The sequence below is a fragment of the Monodon monoceros genome, unplaced genomic scaffold (genome assembly GCF_005190385.1).
Source record: "Monodon monoceros isolate NGI ecotype Baffin Bay Population unplaced genomic scaffold, NGI_Narwhal_1 Super_Scaffold_10, whole genome shotgun sequence".
Lineage (NCBI taxonomy): Eukaryota > Metazoa > Chordata > Mammalia > Artiodactyla > Monodontidae > Monodon > Monodon monoceros.
Window position 1 is genome coordinate 52,485,729 of NW_021703766.1, and position 21,116 is coordinate 52,506,844.

General features: G+C 52.7%; 1 protein-coding gene and 1 pseudogene across 1 annotated transcript; one reads left to right on the forward strand and one right to left on the reverse strand.

Annotated features, from left to right (window-relative positions):
* Nucleotides 1-3,489: 3,489 nt before the first annotated feature.
* LOC114905198 (cytoplasmic tRNA 2-thiolation protein 1-like) lies at nt 3,490-6,799 on the reverse strand. Its single transcript, XM_029239771.1, has 2 exons — nt 6,262-6,799; nt 3,490-4,837 (listed from the first exon to the last, which is right to left on the reverse strand). The coding sequence occupies exons 1-2, from the start codon at nt 6,767-6,769 to the stop codon at nt 4,236-4,238; spliced, it is 1,110 nt and encodes a 369-aa protein (XP_029095604.1). The 5' UTR covers nt 6,770-6,799; the 3' UTR covers nt 3,490-4,235.
* Nucleotides 6,800-9,406: 2,607 nt separating this feature from the next.
* On the forward strand, nt 9,407-17,485 carry LOC114903440 (annotated as a pseudogene).
* Nucleotides 17,486-21,116: the final 3,631 nt, after the last annotated feature.

Consider the following 21,116-nt stretch of genomic DNA (forward strand, 5'->3'; position numbering starts at 1 on the left):
AATGCCTCTACATCTTCAGACCTGACAGGAATCTCTAATTACCCAGCCCTGGGAGAGCACACACAGGGGGAAGATGGGGAAGCCCATCTTTCTGAGATTGGGTTCTAAATCCTTGCAGGGAAGAATGCTTCTGACTCCAGGGGATGGTACCTTAAGGCGTGGGGAGCCTCATAAGTCCTGGTCCTTTCACAGACATTCGATAAGTATAAGGGACCCCTTGTGTTTAGGTAAGGGCTGCATTCACCAGGGCCCATGGGCTCCCAGACAGAGAGCCCACTGAGGGCAGGGACAGGAGCTCACCCAGCTCTGTTCCCCCAGCGCCCCGTGCAGGGCCTGGCTCCTGGGAGGTGCCAGCAAATGTTGGCTTCGTGAATAAAGGGATGATCCTTTATCACTCCTCTGCCCCAAAATCTCCTGACCTCTGCCTCAGCCAAAGCCCTGCTCCACGATGACTAGGCTTCTTGCCTGGGCAACACCCGTGCCCCACCCTCCTTGTTTACCACGACTTTCTCCCTCAGAAAGACTCGGCCGTGTTCACCACGGCCATCTGCCTAAGTGGCAAACATCTTTATTTTTGGTCAGCCTGTTTAGGAGAGGTTTCTCTTGTATTTACAGTTTTGGGGGTTAGGCAGGAGCTCTTAATACTTACAAAGCACACCCTAGAGTTTAGTAGGATTTCCGGACTTCTTAAATAGCCCTCATCTCTGTTCCCACCATTCCCACCCCCTAATGGTTTTGGCTTCTCCCTGGCCTCTTGGCCTTTAAGTCCCCCTCCCCCAGCCCCACCCCACAGTCCTCCTAGACACAGACCCAGAAGGCTCTTTCTGACACCCGGGGCGAGGCCTGTCAGCTCTAAACCCTTCCTGGTGCCCCATCACCCCAGCGGGAAATCTGCCTTGTGCAATGGCATTCTGACCCTCTTGGGGGTGGGGTGGGGGGACGCTGGCCGCCCTCACCAGCTCCTACCCAGGCGACCTGCACCAGAAGCAGCCATTCCGCCCGGTTCACGGTGTGTCCTTCCCTGCAGGCTTTCCACCTGCTGTTCTCTGGGCCGCAGGTGCACTCGTCCTCCTCCACCCTTTTCCCCGTGCTCATTCTTACTCATCTTCTCGGGCCTGGTTTAAATACTACCTCCTTCAGAAAGCGTTCTGTGACACCCCACGCTAAGTTGGTCGCCCCATCTCTGGGCTCCCCTGTGCCCTTACTAACCCCCGCCGTGACACGTATCCCTTTGGGTCTTGATTTGCCAGTGTCGGTCCATGCCACCTCCCCCATCAGACAGAGAGCCCACTGAGGGCATGGACTGGGGCTCACCCAGCTCTGTTTCCCCAGCGCCCCGTGCAGGGCCTGGCTCCTGGGAGATGCCAGCAAACGTTGGCTTCGTGAATAAAGGGATAATCCTTTATCACTCCTCTGCTCCAAAATCTCCGTGGCTCCCGCCTCAAAATCACAGCTGTGCCCATGCAGTCTGGCCCCTCTTACCTCTCTCCTCCAGTTACCTGCTCCACCACTCGCCTGCCTCCCTTGGCGTGTGCACATGCTGTTCCCTGGCCAGCATCGCCCTTCCCGCAAATCTGCAGAGCCCACTGCCTCACCTTGTGTGGGTCTCTGCTCAAATGTCATCTTCTCCTCGAGGTCTGCCGTATCCACCCTACACACATGTGTGGCATGCTTCCCATCCCCCGATTAATCAGTTTATCACCATCTGACACACCACATACTCTACTTATTTTCCTCCTTTTCTGGCCTCTCCCACGAGGGCAGGTTTTTGTTTTGTTCATTGCTGTCACAAATTGGGTGCTCGATAAATATTTGCAGAATGAATGAATGAATGAATGTACACATGGACTTTCTGAGATTGGGTTCAGTAGTTGTGGCACACAGACTTAGCTGCTCCGCGGCACGTGGGATCTTCCCACCAGGGATGATAAAACCGTGTCCCCTGCCTTGGCAGGCGGATTCTTAACCACTGAGCCACCAGGAAGTCCCATCCTCAAGGTTTTAAAATATTGATTACATGTTAAAATAGTAATATTTTGGATATAGTGGGTCAAATAAAATACATTATTAAATTTTCCCCTCCCCCCCTTAAAAATATGGCTACTCGTAATTTTGAAATTACACATATGGCTCGCATTATATTCCTATTGGATAGTGCTGCTCTAAACCACAACAGAAATCTAACCAACCACCCACCTCCTGGTGTGAAGGTGTGACGGGAGAAACTCGGTTACAGAACAGTCCCTTGCCCAAAACCACAGGGTGAATCAGTGGCCGACCTGCAACAAGGGCCCAGGTCCTCTTGCTTCCAGCAGGCGGCATAGCAAAAAGGTTCAAGAGCCCTAGCTCCTTCACTGACTTGCTGCTGTGTGACCTTGGGAAAGTCACTTCACCCCTCTGAGTCAAAAATTTACCCTTTGTAAAATTGGGGATCAAAACGCAAGGAAGGAGCGTTCCGCAGTGCCTGGTGCGCTAGAATCATTCCAATTGACCGTGGTCCTCTTGCGCCCCCTAGAGCCCGTTCTCTCCACCGCAGCTGCAGGGATTTTTAGAAAACGGAGATGGGCTCCTGCCTCTGCGAGATGTTGCAGGACCAGCCCTGGCTACCACCTGATCTCAACTCTTGCTCTTCTTCTCCCTGCCCACTCCGCCCTGACCACACTTCCTTGCTGTTCCCTGGACTTACCAACTTTATTCCCACCTCTGGGCTTTTGCATCGGCAGTTCCCTCTGCCTGGAAAGCTCTCCCCCAAGATGGCTTTATAATTCACTCCTTTGCTTTATTCTGGTCTCGGCTCAAATGCCACCTCCTCAGAGAGGCCTTGCCCTGACCCCTATGGACACTGGCTCTTGCTGTCTCCCTCCCTCTTTATCCTGCTCTATTTTTGTTGCATTAATCACTACCTGACATTTTATTTTTATTGACTTATTGTCTGTTTCTCCCAGATTGTGAACTTCACGGGGGCAGGGGCTTTTTGTCTTTTGCTCACTGCAGTATTCCTAGCACTTGGCACGTGGGCCACAGATGAGGTGCTCAATAAACGTTTGTCGAATGAATAATTATCCTGATGCTCAATTAACTCACCGAGGAGGTGCGGTCTCTGGTCCCTGCCTTCCAGCCCAATCTAATTAGGAAAAGCGAGCCCCAAAAAGTGTGGATGGCTGGAGGACAGGACCCAAGGGCTGGGGTTTGGGAGAGTCCTAATGTCCTGGGCTGGGCAGGGTGGGAGGAGAGAATCAGGGATGCTTCCAGGAGGCCCCTGGAGGATGTGAGCTGGAAGATGGGAAAGGAGGGCACTCCTGACAAGGAACCAGCCCAGCACAGCTTGGAGGTGGGACTGAGGACACCAAGTCTCCCCAGGGGTCAGGCAGGAAGTTTCTGAGCCTCACACCTGTCTGGACCGGCAGGGAGGCAACCCTGCAACCCAGAGCCCCCCAGGGGGCCGAACTTTAATGTGAACAACGAAGTTGGACACCATTTATTGAGTGCTTTATCAAATACTCACAACAGTGCTTTGCTAGGAGGCTTTGATTCCATTCTCAGAGGAGGAAATGGAAGACCAGAGAGGTTAAACCACTGACCCAGGTTCACCCAGCTCTGCCTCCGGAAATCTGAGGTCTGGGCAGCTCACCCAGCGGCTCCCCACCCATCACACAGAGATTCAGGTGGTGGTGGGCGGGGAGAGGGGGGGTAAGGGCTAAATACACCGTCTTGAGGAGCCCCAGGCAGACCTGGGTGTGAGCCCCCAGTTGGGGCTCCAGCGAGGTGACCTCAGGCCAGTTATGGGGCTCAGGCTACAGCCAATGAGATCGTGGTGAGGATGAAATGAGATGATCCAGCGCCTGCCCTGTACACAGCGCTCACACAGAAGCATCACGTTTGCTGCAACTGACGTGCCCATCAAGTTACATGGTTTTGCTTATCCCACTGCAGGCAAACATGAAACATCAGGCACACAGTAGGGCTCAAGAAGGGTTAGGACTATCTGAGCACACCCAAAACCCCACAGAGGTACAGGCAAGCAGCCCCCTAATTCCCACTCGCTCAGAAATGGAAAGTTGTTTAGTTCTCTCCTCTCTGAGGCCCAGGGGTCCCCCAGACACCCAGGAGTCCTCCGCAGCCCCAGGAGCCCAGAGCCCCAGCTTCTGCAGGACCACAGGTAAGGGGTTCCGACCCCTTCCCAACCTCACACCGAAGCCCGGGCTAAGGTAACTCGGGTTCCTTCACAGTGTCATTTACAGGCGGCCCCGCACTCCCACGTCGTCGTCGGATCCCAGCGGAGAACTGGAGTCTCTAGAAGCCGGGGATGGGCTCCGAAGTGGGGGGTCCGGACGGCTGTGGCTCCCGCGGCGACCCGGCGGCCCCTCCTCGTCCAGCCCCCGGCGGCCCTTGCCGATGGCCAGGCGGGGCCGGCCGCGGTTCAGGCCGTCCAGGAGGGCGCAGGCCTGGCAGAGCGCGCGGCTGGCCAGCGCCCCGCAGCGGGAGCAGGCGCCGGGGGGCGGGGGCCGCGCGGCCGGGGCCAGCGCCAGGCGCTCGGCCGAGTGCACGAGGTCCAGCACCGCCGACGGCCGCGCCGCCTCCAGCAGCTTGAGCAGGTCGCGCGCGTGGCCGCGGAAGGCCTCGGGCGCGTACACGCACTCCTCCGAGAAGTAGTCCAGGCGGCGGAAGTGCGCGTACAGCACCACCTCCTTCTGCGAGGCCAGCTGCAGCGGGCGGCAGCGCGGCAGGGCGCCCCCCTCGCCCGGAGAGCCCAGGCCCCCGCCGCGCGCCAGCCGGCCCGCGTCGCCCCGCAGGAAGTTCATGAGCACCGTCTCCGCCATGTCGTCGGCGTTGTGTCCTGGGGGAGAGACGCGAGCCGGTGAGGAGGGGACGCTGGGGCCGGCGGGTCCGCGGGAGGAGACCCCGCGGTACCGTGGGGCGGTCAGCGGGAGGCTGCGGGTGGACCCCGTGAGAAAGGAGAGGGGAACACACCAGGCTCCCGTGGAGCAACTTGGGATGCCCTCATTTGCCCCCCTCTTATTGCAAACCAGGCTCTGTGCTCGGTGCCCTTTCAGGTAGCGAGTAACACTGCTTTTGGCTACAGATATAATTTCAGTCTAGTGAAGTGTACTTCAGACCGCACAGACATCAAAATGGCATTTGATGGAGATGCTCAAGTGGGCTGTTGACACAAGTGCCTCTGGGAATGCAGATTATGGTATTTAGAAGGACCAGGGAGAAAGTAAGTGCATAGTTACACAACAGTCACCATAAATTTGAAGCTCAATCTCTACTTATTCTGCAACTTGTCATCTTATACTTGAGTCTATAGTAAAACACTGGTCTTAGGGCTTCTCAAGTCGGCCATACTTTGCCTCCTCAGGGCCTTTGCATAAGCTGTTTCCTCTGCTCAGAACCTCTCCCACCCCCGTTTTGTCCTTCACCTAGTTACCCACTCGGCTTCAGGTCTCCGCTCACTCAGGAAACACTTCCTTAATCCCCATGTTTCTCCCTTCACTAGGTCCTCCGGTGTCACTTTCCTTAGTGGCGCAGGAACTAATTATAATCAGGTTATAATTACATATGTGAGAAACGGACAGGAGCAGAGACTGTCTTGTGCATCATAGCGGCAAACGTTTATATGTTTACTGTTTCTCAGTGTCTTGTCTAAGTGCTTCATACGCAATTCCCATAATTCATCCAATTCCCAGTAACTCTAGGACCTAGATAGTATTAATATCCCCGTTATATAAAAGAGGAAACCAAGGTTAGGTAGTTTGTTCTAGGCTATATAGCTTGCATCTGGCACACAATAAATGGTCAACAATTATTTGTTTAAGTAATGATTGGTACAGAGAAAGTGTTATCAAAGAGGAGAAGCGAATAGAGAAAAGGACACAGTTGCGTTCAGACTAGATGCTTCTGATGGGAGATGCCCCTTCATACCCCTCCTTTTGTGACAAGGGACACAATGTCATTAAAAAAAAAGCGCAGAGAACCACAGCCCTAGCCCCTAGAGAGTACCCTACCACCCCTCTATTTGCCAGCGTGTGTGTACAAAGATGATGGCAGTGACTCAAAAGCTTACCATGCGCAACCTAAGGACACGCACATACTATGAACCTTCAGTGTGCATGCACACCCCCTTCTCCTTTTTTAGCGTCTCCAATTAGGATATACGCAGTCTCCTTTACGACCTCTGGGGCATGCGCCTCAGTGGGCTTACAGTGTCCGCCCCTCGCCCGCGCATGCGCCCGTTCCTCCCACCGCGCCTGCGCTCACCCGTCACGACGTGCGTGGCTCCCACGCGGCGCGCCCCTTCCTCTAGCGCCCGGCGTCGCAGCACCCCGCAGAAGGTGCAACAGGAGCGGCTGCGGCCGGAGCCGGCCGTGCTGCGGGCCACGGCGTCCATCGTCCAGCCCCCGAAGAGCTCTGCGTAGGCCACGACGGTGAGCGGGAGCTCCCAGCGTGCTGCCTGCCGCCGCACGGCCGCCAGCGCCGCATCTCGGTAGCCGCCGATGCCCTCGTCCACGGCCACGAGGTGCAGCGAGATGCCCAGGCGCGGGGCCAGCTCGCGCAGCACGTGCGCCAGCACAGTGGAGTCCTTGCCGCCCGAGGCGCCCACGGCCACCACGGCGCCGGGCGGCAGCAGGCGGCCCGCGACCACCGTGTGCAGCACCTCGGCCTCGAAGGCGGCGCAGAAGCAGTTGGTGCACAGCGCCTGGCCCGAGCGCGGACGGCGGAGGGCGGCTCGCGCCTTGTGGCAGGAGGCGCACTGCGGGGCGGGCATCGCGGGGTCCTGGCGAGACGGGAGGGTCGGCTTCTCCTGGATAGGTGGAGAGGGGAGGCGGGTTACACGTGGATTCCGGATTGCAGGAGTCTGCCTACAGAGGCTGCTTGCGTAGTGTCTGCCAGGAATAATGCAGGCCGAGTAGGCCTTTTCCAGAGTAAGGGAGGGTTATACGTATACAGTTGACCCTTGAACAACACGGGGGCCAGGGACGCAGCCAAAAGCCGCATAACTTTACAGTCGGCCTTCCTGTTTCTGCATCCGCGGATTCAACCAAACCGCGGATGGTGTAGTACTGTATGTATTTATTGGAAAAAAAAAAAAAATCAGAGTATTAGGGGACCAGCGCAGTTCAAACTCATGTTGTTCAAGGGTCAACTGTATTCTAGTTTAAGGAAGCTAGTGCCTCCAGGAAGGCTTCTTGGATTACACCCATTACACACCAAGAAGAGAAGGAGCTGGTTGGGAGAGGTGGAGGGGAGAGGGAGAGACAGGCAAGTTACACCCAGAATTAGGTCGGATTCTGTTTGGAGGGATGGAGGTGCCTATTAAGGGCCAGTTTCACAGTCTCCAGGGAGGCCAGCCCTTTTACAACCCTGGTCAGAAGGACAGGGTGGTTATCACTGACCTGGGCTTCCAGGGCTGTTCAGAGAGCTTGGGAGGGGTCAGTGATCTAAGAACAGAGGGAGTCCAGGGAACTGCAGCTCTGTTAGGGGAAGGGGGATGGACAGAAAAGACCAACTGGATTTCACTTTGGTGGGGGTGGGATACTGTCTCTAGGCATTGGTCCCGATTGTATCCTCTGAAAGGCAGGGCAGTCATCTCCTCCAGGGAGACACAGAGGCAGCATGGGTCGTACCTCCAAGGAGATCAACTGTGGCTTCTTCTGTTTTGGGGGCGGGGGGAGGGCGGGGTGTGGGCCTCCAGGATTGCTGTGGTCTCAGAATCTCCCGAAAGCTTCTGTGGCCTTACCAAGACTTGGATCAGCCCAGTTTTAACTCATTTCTGTGCCCCCCACCTCATCTGTCCCCACCCAGCCAAAAATTCCAACCCTCTCTTCTTGGACCCACCTGCTTGGGGAACCCATGAAAACCCACCAGACTGAGTCCCTCCTCCCCAAGCCACCGTCATCTCCAGGCTGAACTAGTGCAGTAGCCCCTGAGCAGGTCACCCTGTTTCCAGGATTTACCACAATGTGTGGAATCATTTTATGTGACTTGTATGTTTACTGCCTGTAACACCAATTAAGGACCAGTGCAACCCAGACGTCTGACAGGCATCTCAAAATCTATACTCCTGATTCCCCTTCCCAAACTTGCTTCTCTTGCGGTAAAGGGCAGCTCCATCCCTCCAGCTACTCAGGGTAGGAGCCTTGTGGTCCAGGACCCACGACTGCTCTTTCTTCTCACTCTCCCTGTGGGTGACTCCCAACTGCAATGTCAAGTACCAGCCTTTCCTCCAAATGCGCCACTGAAGATGCACCTGGGGCATCCTCCTCAGACCTCAAACCCCATATGCCCAACCAGAATGGAGCAAATCCTGTTTGTAGCTTCAAAACAGAAGCCCAACACTCCTTAGCATCTCCACAACCGCGACCCTAGTCTGAGCTGAGCCATGTCTCTCTTACTGCTGGAGGCTCCTCCTTGGTCTCCCTGCCCCACCCTCCCCTCCTCTACACACACAATTCTCCACAAAACAGCCAGTGGGATCCTGCCCAGTATCTCCTCTACATTCTCCCATGCATCTCATCTCACTTCCGTAAAAGCTTATGTCTCATGAGGCTCTCTTTTTCTCTGACCTCACATTCCACTCTCCTTCAGCCACTCTGGCCTCTACTCTCCAACACCCCCGGAAACACCTACCCAGGAAAGTGTTAGCACTGCTCTTCCCTCTGCCCAGAGTACTCTTCCTTGTCACTGGGCCCAGCAAGCAGCCCTCAGGACCCATTGGCCATGACCATTCGCCACATCCGTCACAGCTGAGCAACGCCCTCTTGAAATCTTCCCCCCGCACACACACCCTATCCCACCCCCGGCTTTGACTTGATTCTCCCTCGCTCTCCTGGTCTGCTTCCTGCTCAGCCTCCAGTCTCGTTTGGAGAGTCCTCTATGGTTCTCAGGTCCTTCCCAGCTCATTTTCCTTGTGGGTGACTCTGAATAATGACGTCCATCGGGCTGGTCCTCCAGATGCCCCACTGAGGATCCCCGTTGGTCCTCTGGGATCCTAGGCGCCCAAACTGACCAGCAACCCTGCTCCCCACAGGGAGAAACCTGTGCTTGCCCAGCTGTTCCCTGTCTCCTGAGAGGACTGCCACTTCCAGCTCCTCCCCAGGACAAGACATAAAGTCACCCTGGACTCATCTCTCTTCTCCCCCTAAATCTATGGTCACTCGGTCCTAGGGGTCCAACTCCTGAGTGAAGAAGACCCTGGCAGGCGATGAGTCTGTGCAGATTGTCAGAGGCTCATAAGTCATGATACAGTTTTAATCTTATTCAGAGAGAGATGGGAGCCATGGGAGGGTTTTGCGCGAAGAAGGGATACGATCTGACTTGGGTTTTAAAAGTTTCCCTTTGGCTGCTGTGTGGGGAACAGGCCGTGGCAGGCAGGATCAGAGGCAGCGAGGCCAGGGAAGAGGCTATGGCAATAGTCAGTGAGATGATGGTGGCCTGGACTGGGGTGCTGGCAGTGGAGATGACAAGAAAAGGTAGGATTTTGTATCTATTTTGAAGGTAGGGTCCACGGGACTTGCACAGGACTTGGACTGGGGTGGAGGATGTGGTCATGAGGAAAGAGAAAAGAAGGATGACTTGGAGGTTTGAGCCTGAGCACCTGGGAGGATGATGGGACCATTTAGTCAGAGGGGACGCTGACCAGAATTCCATTTGGACATGTCAGATTTGAAGTGTCTGTTATGCATCTCCCCCTCGAAGACGTTATAGACCCCAGGCTGGGTCAGGCGCCTCCTCTGGGCTCGCAGAGCCCCATGTATGCCCCCACCCCAACCGGATCACGACGGTATCCTTCGTGGTGACAGGCCTGTCTCCCCCGTTGTACTGTGAGCTCACTAACGGCAGGGACAGGGTCGGCTTCGGCCACCACTGACTACTCCTGCCTCGCACGGGATTTGGCACAGGGTCGGTGCTCAGGAAAGATCTGTAGGCTGAGGGAATAATAAATGCGCCCGGAAGACAAGACCCAGACCCCCAGGGATGCCTCCGAATCGCAGCCTTGTCGGAAGGACGGAGAGTGTGTAACATCATTCTATCAAAACAGAGGTTCCAGGACAGAGTAGGGACCTCCGGGACGTACCCAGTTGGAAGCGGGGGCAGGGAAATGGTCGAATTCCAACCTGGGGGAGGGGATGGGCGAGCAAGAGACAGGCCGGACCGCAGTGCCCAAAGTGGGGATCCCGGTCAGAAGGCCTCTGCGATACAAGCGTTGGGAAATCAAAGGCGAGTGGCTTCACCCCCAGAGAGACCCTCAACCCTCACACGGCACCGCAACAAAGAGCGGGCGCTGACGAGCCGACCAGCTGGTGAGGAAATACCTGAGTAGAACGCGGTGCTGTGTGGTCCAAACTGCCGAACACGCGGAACTCCGGCGCGTAAGTGGCTCCAGAGACTACGACTACCACAAGGCCTTGGGGGCTGTCTTGCCTACGACTCCCAGAATCCCATGCAACAGCTCCACCCGAAGCACCTGTGGTTACTGGGCTCTCGGCCTTCAACTCCCAGCAGTCCCTGCGGCCCCTTGTGTCGCTCTGCCTACCACACCCAAAATGCACTGCCTTGTTTCCGTCTGCGCCTGCGCACGGGCAAGGGACGTGGGGCGTGTACTGTTTGCTGTGGTAGTAATCTGTTACCATGCAGGACGCTTAAAAGGCGAAATGGCTGTGTTCGGATGATCTGCTTTACTGGGATTATTATAGGCTTTTAGAGGGATTATAGAGCATATTATTTTTACCCTTTGAGGTGGGGTTGCGGGTGGGAATTGAAGGTGGGAGTGCGGGGTTTGGTCGTGGGTGTAAAAGGAGATAGCGCATGCGCAGCGCAGAGAGCCTGAAGGTGGGGGCTCGGAATGGATCTAGGCATTGCCTGCAGGGGCGGTGATGGTGCGTGTGGACGCGTAGGGTGGGGAGAGGGAACAGTGTGTGTGTAAGCTGAGGTCTCTACGCGTGCATCAGCCCTAGAGCCTCCGACTTCTGAGACTGAGGGTTCCAAAGACCCAGATCCCTGAAACTCACTAGTCCCTAGGACCCGTGTCATAGAGACTCGGAGTTCCAGTGACCTAGAGACCCAGACCCCTGAGACTTCAAGCAGCCGAGAGAACCAGTACTCCAGAGACAACTCTCCCCAACCAAAGCCCAGAGACCTGGAGAGTTCACCCCCCAGGCCCTCGAAACTGAAATCTGAGGGCCAAAGAAGACCAAAGATTCAGATCTCTTAGACGCAGAAGACCAGAGATCCTGGGCCTCAGAAACTGAGACCCAGGGTCCCCAAACCAGATCCCCCCAAAACTGGTGCTCAAAGGTTCTCACGATGAAGGGACTAGAGCCTCAGGGATCCCAAGACAGAGGTGCACAGCCCCAGGGTGTGCGGGTCTGTGGTGAGTGATGTCACGAGTGACTTCACAGGCACTGTGGAGACCACGTTTTCCTCATGATAGGGGAGCCATGATGCCTTAGTGTAAGATGAGATGGCCTCCATGAAGTCACCGTCAAGGGTCATCATGGGCCAGTTCTTGTCATCACTGGCTCGTTGGTTCATCTGTTGAATGGTCATTTCCTGAGGTCTCCTTGTGCCAGGCTGGTCCTGTGCTAGGTTCTGGTGACACAAGCGAAGTCACAGTCCTCTGAGCCCTCTGCCTGGTGGGGGTGAGAGAGACCCCCACCAGGCAGACTATTATGTATTATGTAGTTAATACAGGTGACAAAGCTTGACGTGGGTGTTAGGAACTCTGGAAGCTGAGCCTCAATCACTGCTAGCCAGGGCATCAGGGGAAAAAATTCAAGCAGAGATTATTAGACAGTGTGCTTAGCACTTTACCTGCACTGTCTCAGTTTGTTCATCTGTAGAATGGGGATGATCATAGCAATACCTGCTTTAAAGGGCTTATGTGAAGTCAAATTGAATTAACAACACCTACAAAGAGTGGTTTATGCTCTAGAAAGTTTATTCCAGTTGCCAAATTAGAAAGAACTGGTAAAATGAATCTCCAGAGGTGGTGAACTTAAAGCATTTTGGGGCACTTCCCTTGGAGGTCCAGAGGCTAAGACTCTGCGCTTCCACTGCAGGAGGCACAGGTTCGATCCCTAGTCGGGGAACTGAGATCCCACATACTGCGCGGCACAGCCAAATAAAAAGAAAAGAAAAGAAAAGCACTTTCACTCAAGATAAAGTGGAAGCAAAATAAATGCCCAACCTCATTTGAAAGTTTTATTAAATATAGCACATTCCCTCTTTTTTAAAAAAAACAGTGAGGGGACTTCCTTGGTGGTGCAGTGGTTAAGACTTTGCACTCCCAATGCAGGGGGCCGGGGTTTGATCCCTGGTCAGGAAACTAGATCCCACATGCGTGCCTCAAATAAGAGTTCGCATGCCACAACTAAGGAGCCTGCCTGCCACATCTAAGACCTGGTGCAACTAACTAAATAAATAAATATATTTTTTTAAGTGAGAATTGAATTTAGAAGACTAGGTAATTGCCCAGAAAAATAAAATAGAACAACATAAAATCATACTTCCAATAGGACATATAATAGAGAAAACAAATGCCCAGAAAAAAAAAAGAAGGAAGTCTACCAAGGTGGTAATCAAATGTCGTTGGCTCTGGGAAGCTGGACGTGGTGTTGATGATGTTATAGACCATACCGTGACACCATTTAACCTCATGTGTGGGATGGTGCTTTGCATAGAGTAGGTGTTCAATCAACATTCAGGAATGAGGGAAAGTCAGCTGGTCCCTCCAAAACCTAGATCTAAACATTCTATTTAATAAGTACAAATCATACCTAGTAAGGTCTTACGAGAAAACATATTTTAACATTTTTCCTGAAATATAATAGTTAATGAGGATTATGAATACTTCTCACTATTATTATAATTACTTGCTGAAACTGACGGTCCCTCCCCGATGAGTTCCTATCAGTTCATTTCTCAATCTCTCTACATAAGGTCCAATACTCTCCTGTAATCCTTCTCTCTCTCCCCATTAGTGTCCTCAACCTTAGGCCCCATGGTCTTTCCTGTAGGCTCACTGTCCTTTATTCCCTTAAGCAATTAGGACAGGCAGACATGCAGAAGCATCCCTGAGGATGAACTAGGAAGCAGAGAGAAAAATGAGAGAACCCCAGCCCACTGATAAGAGGGTCTTCTTGTCCCCCAATCCTTTTCTGTTAAGAAGACCTTATCTTTTCACCACTCCAGGTTATATGGCTTCCTTCCTGGCCTGAGTCTTGGATCCCATGCTTGAGGGATCAGACCCCTCCTGGAGCTGGGCGATTTTTGAGCTCAGGACCTGGCTCTATTTCAGCACCACGGGCAGCGCCACCCTGTTGCTTGGAGCTCACCAGCCTGACAAAGACGCCACAGGTTATCTTCACTGAAGGCTTCAAGTTACCATTTAAAAGTCATCCTTTAAATACAGTATGTGGGGGAATTCCCTGGCGGTCCAGTAGTTAGGACTCGGTGCTTTCACTGCCATGGCCCGTGTTCCATCCCTGATCATGGAACTAAGATCCCGCAAGCCGTGCATTGCAGCAAATAAATAAATACATACGTACCTACATACGTACTTACATACAGTACGTGAGAAAATTGGTGGTGAGTAAGCCTCCAATTTCCCTTTTCCCCTATTAGCTATAACTCGTGTGGGCTGCTAGTTTGGTTATGTATTGCTGCACAGAAAATCACCCTAAAACCCAATGGCCCCAACAATCATTTAATGCTATCTCATGGTGCTATGGATTGGCCAGAGACCAGGTGGGCAGTTTCATTTCTAGTTTTGCCTTGAGCTCTTTCAGGCAGTCGTGTTGAAACGGTTGCTGGGGCTGGGGATGAAGGTCTAACCCCTCAGGGTTTCTCTTTGTAGCATCTCTTTCCATCTGAGTCCCCTGGATTGCTTACACAGATACCCAGGGATCCATGAGGCAGGAGCAGAAGCTGCCAGGCCTTCTTAATATCTGAGTCATACAAATCTCAGGACGTCTTGTCCTCCACATTTTATTGGGAAAAGCAGTCACGGGCCCAATCCAGATTCGAGAGGAAGACATAATAAATTCCATTATGTAATAAAAGGATAACCATGTTTGCATAAGGCAGGGGTAGGATTGTTTGGAGTGGTCTTTGGAGACTAGTACCTACAGCTACTCATCCGTCTGTCAGCTGCACCCTCTCTCTGTTGGGGGGATTACGCCTTTCTGTCAGGGGTGTTCAGAAAATGAAATGGGACCACATCTGTAAAAGGGTAGTACAAAACTTTCACCTTCCCTGAACTTGGACCGGTGTCGACAGCCTATGTTGTTGAATGTCCATAGGACATTCCTGAGGGTTGCCAGAAGGTCAGGGAGGAGAAACAGAGATCTTCCTTTCCCCTGAGCGCTTCCTTGCAGGCAGACCTGGACCCTTTCCAGCACATCTGACGTATTGACCCTCCTGAATACAGACCTAGGGTCCCTGTTCTTTGTGATCAGCACCCCCTCCTCTGCCCCAGAGCTGCAGACATCCTGAGTCAGCACTCGACTCTGAATCAGCACCACGGACAGCGGCATCGCCCTTTCCCAGGGATCCCCAGGGATCCCCAGGATCCCTAGGAGCAAGTCTTGGGCAGAGGCCCGACCCCTGCTGGGGCAGAGGTGGGTGTGGTCACGAACAGAGCACAGAACTTGGTTGCTGGTGAAGGATCCCCAGCACAGTGGGAGAGTAAGTGGGATGGAGAACATAGTACCTGAGAGTCCAGGACCATCTGCAGAATTCACATACCCTGTGAGTGCCTGAAATTCACATACCCTATGTCTACCTGGCCTATTCCTCTCTGAGAACTCACCTTCTAGTCCAGAAGAACAAGAGCCCAACCCATCACCTGCCTTTGTTTCTCCCATCACAGGCATTTTCCCTGTGGCACTGAAATTGTCACGTAACCTGTCCCCCCAACCAGATGCTGCTTTCCTCAAGAGCAAGAGCTGAATCTTTACTAGAAACCTAAAGGCACAGTGTGGATGGTTGATGAGTGACTGAAATTTCTTCCCTCGCCTCATTGTAAGAGTGGACAATTCTTCCTTCTCATATTAACATACACTTCTTATCACCCAGCCAAGGAGCCCTGGGCAAAGATTGAAGAAGTGTGTCCCTGTGCAGTCAATGGTGCATGAGACAGGGCTCCTGTGTGATTTGGACAATTCACTTGCCCACTCTGAACCTCAGTGTCTTCTTCTGCGAATTGAATAACTGGGGCTAAAAGTCCTCCTAGCTCTGATGTCCTGTGGTCATAAGTTCCTCTTTCGCACACTGTTAGATTCTCTGTGGCTTCCCTGTGTCTCTCCTCCAATTATTCTGCTTTTCTTTGCAAATTGAGGACCATGGGAAATAGTTTGGGCATAGCCCCGCCCCTCTGAGCACAGAGATGCTGTAACTAACTCTGCTAGGAGAGAATGAGTTGGCCAGGACGGGGGGTGGGGGGGCAGGAGGGGGATGGGGCTGCAGGATGAGATACCAGCTGAAAATGCCGGAGTTGGTGATGGCGTGCGTGTGCCCTGCGTGCTTAGACCCCGCACCTTCCCTTCTCAATTATCCCAGCACCGACGCTACCCCGTGTTATGGGTAATGGTTCCAGGAAGGGGATGATATAGGACGGGCAGATTCATGAAGCTGAATGGAAGAAAACAGATGGCAGTTCTCTCTCTTTATACCAAGTCTTAAGAAAAACAAGTGCAAAGCCATAGTACTAAAGGCAGCATGCTCGGATGTTAAAACTACAGAGAAAAGCAAGGAACCAAATAGCATTAAAGTGAGGCTAGGGGCTTATTGAAGGAGTGGAGTGTGGGAATGGGGAGGAGAAACAAGAGAGAGATCCTGGGGGGCTGGCAGTGTTCTATTTCTTGGAGGGTGTTCGTTTTGTGTTGAATCAGTAAGTTGTCTTATATCTCTCCCCAATAATATTTCAAAAAAACCCAGCATGGCTCTGAGGAGTCACCACTTGCCATGCCTTCCAACCACTTCCTCCCAGCCCCGAGCCACACAGTTAAAAATAATCTTCTGTCAGTTCAGTGCATGTCTCTTCTCTCATGAAATTCTCACCATCCCCGAGGGTGGGTGACTGCCGGGCTGGTGTTCCTCGCTCCAGGTCTCCTGCACACCTGTACTTCTGGGGGCAGAACCTGCGCAGGCAAAGCCCCAGAGGCTGACAGACCCCCACCACACTCTGGAGTGACAAAGAGAAGTGTGGTCATGAGACACACCAGCAGTGAAGAAATAATCCTGGCGCCTGGACAGCCACAACACATGGGCTAGTTTCCATCCCTTTCGAAATCCGTACAGAGAACCATGCTCTGTTTCCCAGGCATCCTGAAAGCCCACCTCCCCTCCAAGACTTCCATGTGTGTTAATACACAGAATCCTCAACTCCACTGCCCGAGATTCCCCTCTACTCAGTCCTCCTGACACTCAACTTCCAACCCTGTGGGGACAGTGACACCCTACACCCCTGTGCATCCCCCATCACAGCTCCAGGTGCCAGGACATCTATTGTCTCCCCACTGGACGGTGACTCAAGGGACAGCGTCTAGGCCTGGTGTGTGACGTCATGAGCAGAGAGGGGATGCCCATCACATGGACACTGGGAGAGGTCCCCTCCACCTCCCATGTCCCTACGTCCCACCCTGGCTGGACCGACCTCCACAAACTACACCCTGCGACTCAAGGGGTCTGGCCAGAAGGGACCAACTTTCACTTTGCAGAAAATGACCCCTGAGGGGAAGGGCATTGACAGGGAGGCAAGAAATGGAGCTCAGGCCCAGCATGGGGTGTGGATTTGGGCAAGTCTCTCACCTTCCCTGGTCCAGTGTCCCCAGGAGTGGACGTGGGGTGGTGCGTGGTTGATCTCTAAGGGCTCTCCTGGTGCCAACAGCCTCTGGCTGTGAAGTTCCTCCTCTGAGGAGGCTCAGTGTTCTGACCTCACCCACATCTTCCTGCTGGGGCTCCTCTAAATCTTGCAATGTTTAGTTCCTGAAAGACGAACGCTGAGAAACAGACTTTCCCTGGGGGACCCTGGCACTGTCAACCCCAGACGTGCTTCTGCTGCTGCTGGTGGCCCTGTTCTGGTAGACGGAGGGGGCCGAGGGCCAGAGGGAGTCCAGGAAGGATTACATGTTGCAAGTGCAGGGGCTGCTGACGGTGCAGGAGGGCCTGTGTGTCCATGTGCCCTGCTCCTTCCACTGTCCCAGGAGATGCTAGACTGACTCTACCCCAGTTCATGGCTACTGGTTCCAAGATACAGACTGGGAGGCTCCAGTGGCCACAAACAATCCAAATCATAAACTACAGGAGGAAACTCGGAGCTGAATCCTCCTCCCTGGGGACCCCCAGACCGACTGCTCCCTGGACATCAGAGACGACAGGAGGAGGGACAATGGAAGATACTTTTTTTAGGTTAGAGAGAGGAAGGATGAAACGGAATTACATGTCTAACCTGGTCTCCTTGTATGTGATGGATAATGAATAGGATCCAGGAGCGGTCACAGGGGAAGGCCTTAGAGGTCCCTGGGTAGGGCTGGGATGAGACACTCCTCCTGAGATGGGGGTCGGGGTAAAGCAGGTGGGGACTCAGAGGGAGTAGCTGGACCCAAGCCTGAGGCTTCTCTCAGGGCCGCACCTCTAACCATATTCTCTTTTTCTTCTTTTCTTTTTTTTTTTTTTTTTTTTTGCGGTACGCGGGCCTCTCACTGTTGTGGCCTCTCCCGTTGCGGAGCACAGGCTCCGGGCGTGCAGGCAGGCTCAACGGCCTCGGCCCCAGCCGCTCCGCGGCACGTGGGATGCTCCCGGACCGGGGCACGAACCCGTGTCCCCTGCATCGGCAGGCGGACTCTCAACCACTGCGCCACCAGGGAAGCCCCTGCTGTGCTTCTCCTGACTCGTCGTGGCGATTTATATTTTCTATTTAATGTTGCTCTAAGAAAAATTAAAATTTAAACTATTAGCATCAGTTTACCATTCGTCTTTCTATTGTGCAATGCCAGTTTTGAATACAAGGACATTTAACTCATCTATGAAATCCCGGAGTTTGCGCGATTCCTAATTCGTCAGTGGTACAGGTGTATGTATTCTGTTCTTAACAGAATAGTGGAAACACCGCACTGCACTAATTCAAATTTGCGTGTGTGTGGCAAAGTATACATAGCATAAAATGGACTCTTTTGACCATTTTTAAGTAGTATACAGTGCCGTGGCTTTGAGCGCATTCACATTGTCGTGCAACCGTCACCACCATCACTCTCCAAACCTTTTTCATCTTCTGAAACTGGAAAGCTGCACTCATTATACAATAAGGTTTTGTGTTAGTCTTCTCAGCCTGCCGTAACATAGTACCACGGACCGGGTGGTTTAAAAAACAGACCTTTATTTCCTCACGGTTCTGGAGGCTAGAGGTCCAAGATCAAGGTGTCTGCAGGGTTGGTGCCTTCTGAGGCACCGTCTCTCCTTGACTTGTGCATGGTGGTCTTCTTGCTGTCTTCATAGGGTCTTGCCTCTTGGTGTGTCAGTGCCCTAATCTCCTCTTCTTGTATGGGCACCAGGCAGATTGGACTAGGACCCACCCTAATGACCTCATTTTTATTTAATTATGTCTCTAAAGGTCCTGACTGGGGGGTTAGGACTTCAACATACGAATTAAGTTGGGGGGAAACAGTAGGTTCATAACATTCCCTGTTACCTCAGTGTTTTTATTTCGCTTCCTGATACAGGCACATTCTGCCCACGTGCTCTGCCCTCAGATTCCTGATGAGTAAGGAAGGATGGGAAGGAGAAAGAACTCTGGGGCCCTATCCTTCCATTTCCTCCTAGGGCACCATTTTCAGTATAAGCTGTTGGCTAATGCAGGGAACTAATGTGATAAGAAAGGATGTAATCGAATTCTTCAGTCTTTTGTGTTTCTTAGAATGTCATTGCCTTCTTTCTGTGTTCAAAGCAAGTTCTGATTTGGATGAAAAGCATAGCCTTTCTGGGGGGCATTATCACCACTGCCACCCCCCACTTTCTCAGTCTTAGAACACGCTTACCTTTTTTTTTTCTTCTCCATTAGTTATGTTTTTAACATCTTAATTGGAGTATAATTGCTTTACAATGGTGTGTTAGTTTCTGCTTTATAACAAAGTGAATCAGTTATACATATACATATGTCCCCATATCTCTTCTCTCTTGCATCTCCCTCCCTCCCACCCTCCCTATCCCACCCCTCTAGGTGGTCACAAAGCACCGAGCTGATCTCCCTGTGCTGTGCGGCTGCTTCCCACTAGCCATCTACCTTACCTTTGGTAGTGTATATATGTCCGTGCCACCAGATGGCTTCACAGGCGAATTCTATCAAACATTTAGAGAAGAGCTAACACCTATCCTGCTGGAACACACTTACCATGATTCACGTTGAGTTTCACCAAACTCCCACACGTTGTGATGCTATCAGAATTCTGCCCCTGGGTCATCTTGAATGTTACATACAAAAGGGGCGGGAAAGAACAAGTGTCCATGGTGGGGGGGGGGGGGGGGAGGGGGGTCTTTATTACTAAAGAGAAGTGGGGGATAATAGGAGGAGACCAGCAACCTCTCTCACAGAGAGCTTCTGACCGGACCTCTTTGGCGACATCCGACATGGAGCTACCCCATCAGATAGAGAGTTTTGTGCCAAGTTATTGCAGAGAAATGTCCCTCCCTTTTATTCAGACTGTACGTGATCAGCGATGACTGGTCCAATGAGTCGGAACCAAGATAGATAGAACCGGTTTCATTCAGAGCCCAGTTCCGGTTCATCGCACGAACCTGAGAGTTTAATGCAGTGAGACCCTCGGGAGGTGATTGCAGGCTTGCAACACCTCCCAGCCTCCAGAGACTCACTCTCCTGCCTTGAAGCAGACGCCGGAGCTGGCCCTGGCCCATTCCATCCTGGATTCCCTATCACTTGGAGCATCTCGTCTGAACCCTAGTCAGGAGCATGAGGTTTCCTACATCATCAGCCCCTGAATATCCGGAATCAGAGAAGTCTGACCGATGTTGCGGAATTGATTCCCTCCGGAAACACATGCTAATACCAGGTATAGCTCCCCTTAGCCAGCCCCAGTGCTCACCTGGGAGCAGGGGGCAGCCGGGGGAGCAGTCTCGAAGAGCCCTTAATCGCTTTCCGGAGCCCAGCTTTGTTCTTTCTTATCAGAAGAGCAAAACGTCACAGCCCCACCCACGGCAAAGTCCTGCCTGGTGCAGCCAGCATGGACATTAATAAGCTTCCACTCCCACCTATGTATCAGGCCTGGAGAGCACAAGGAATATTAACCTGGAATCTTTGTGGAACTGTAAACAAGGTGGAGTCCTAATAACCCCCAGCCCCCATCCTTGTGGACCTGCCTGGGCAAACCCCATCACCCCAAGTGCATCCGACCACCAGGGGGAGCCATGGAGTTGTGAAACGCGGCAATCCCGTTCTTGGTCTACATCCTCATGGGGGTACAGTAAGAATTGGATAGAGAGGGTAAGTGGCAGGGTCCCCTATCAGCTTCCAGAGAAGAAGGGAGTGGAATGGGAAAATAGTAATAAGATTAAGATTAACAGTAGCGGGGCTTCCCTGGTGGCGCAGTGGTTAAGAATCTGCCTGCCAATGCAGGGGACACGGGTTTGAGTCCTGGTCCCGGAAGATACCCACATGCCGCGGAGCAACTCAGCCCGTGCGTCACAACTACTGAGCCTGCGCTCTAGAGCCCGCGAGCTACAACTACTGAGTCCGCGTGCCTAGAGCAACAAGAGAAGCCACCGCAATGAGAAGCCCACGCACCGCAACGAAGAGTAGCCCCGGCTCGCCACAACTAGAGAAAGCCCGCGCGCAGCAACGAAGACACAACGCAGCCAAAAATAAATAAATAAAAATTTTTAAAAAACCAATAGCACTGTTAATAATAACAGTAATAATATTATTATTATTTCCTATTTTTCATACCTATGTAGTGAGACTATAAATCTTGAGATAGATTAACCCCTGAGTGATAGGGTGGGAACTAGGCATCAGGAAGACGTTGATAGTGAAAAAATATGAATTGAAAAAGTTGGGGTATTCCCTGGCGGTCCAGTGGTTAGGACTCAGTGCTTTCACTGCC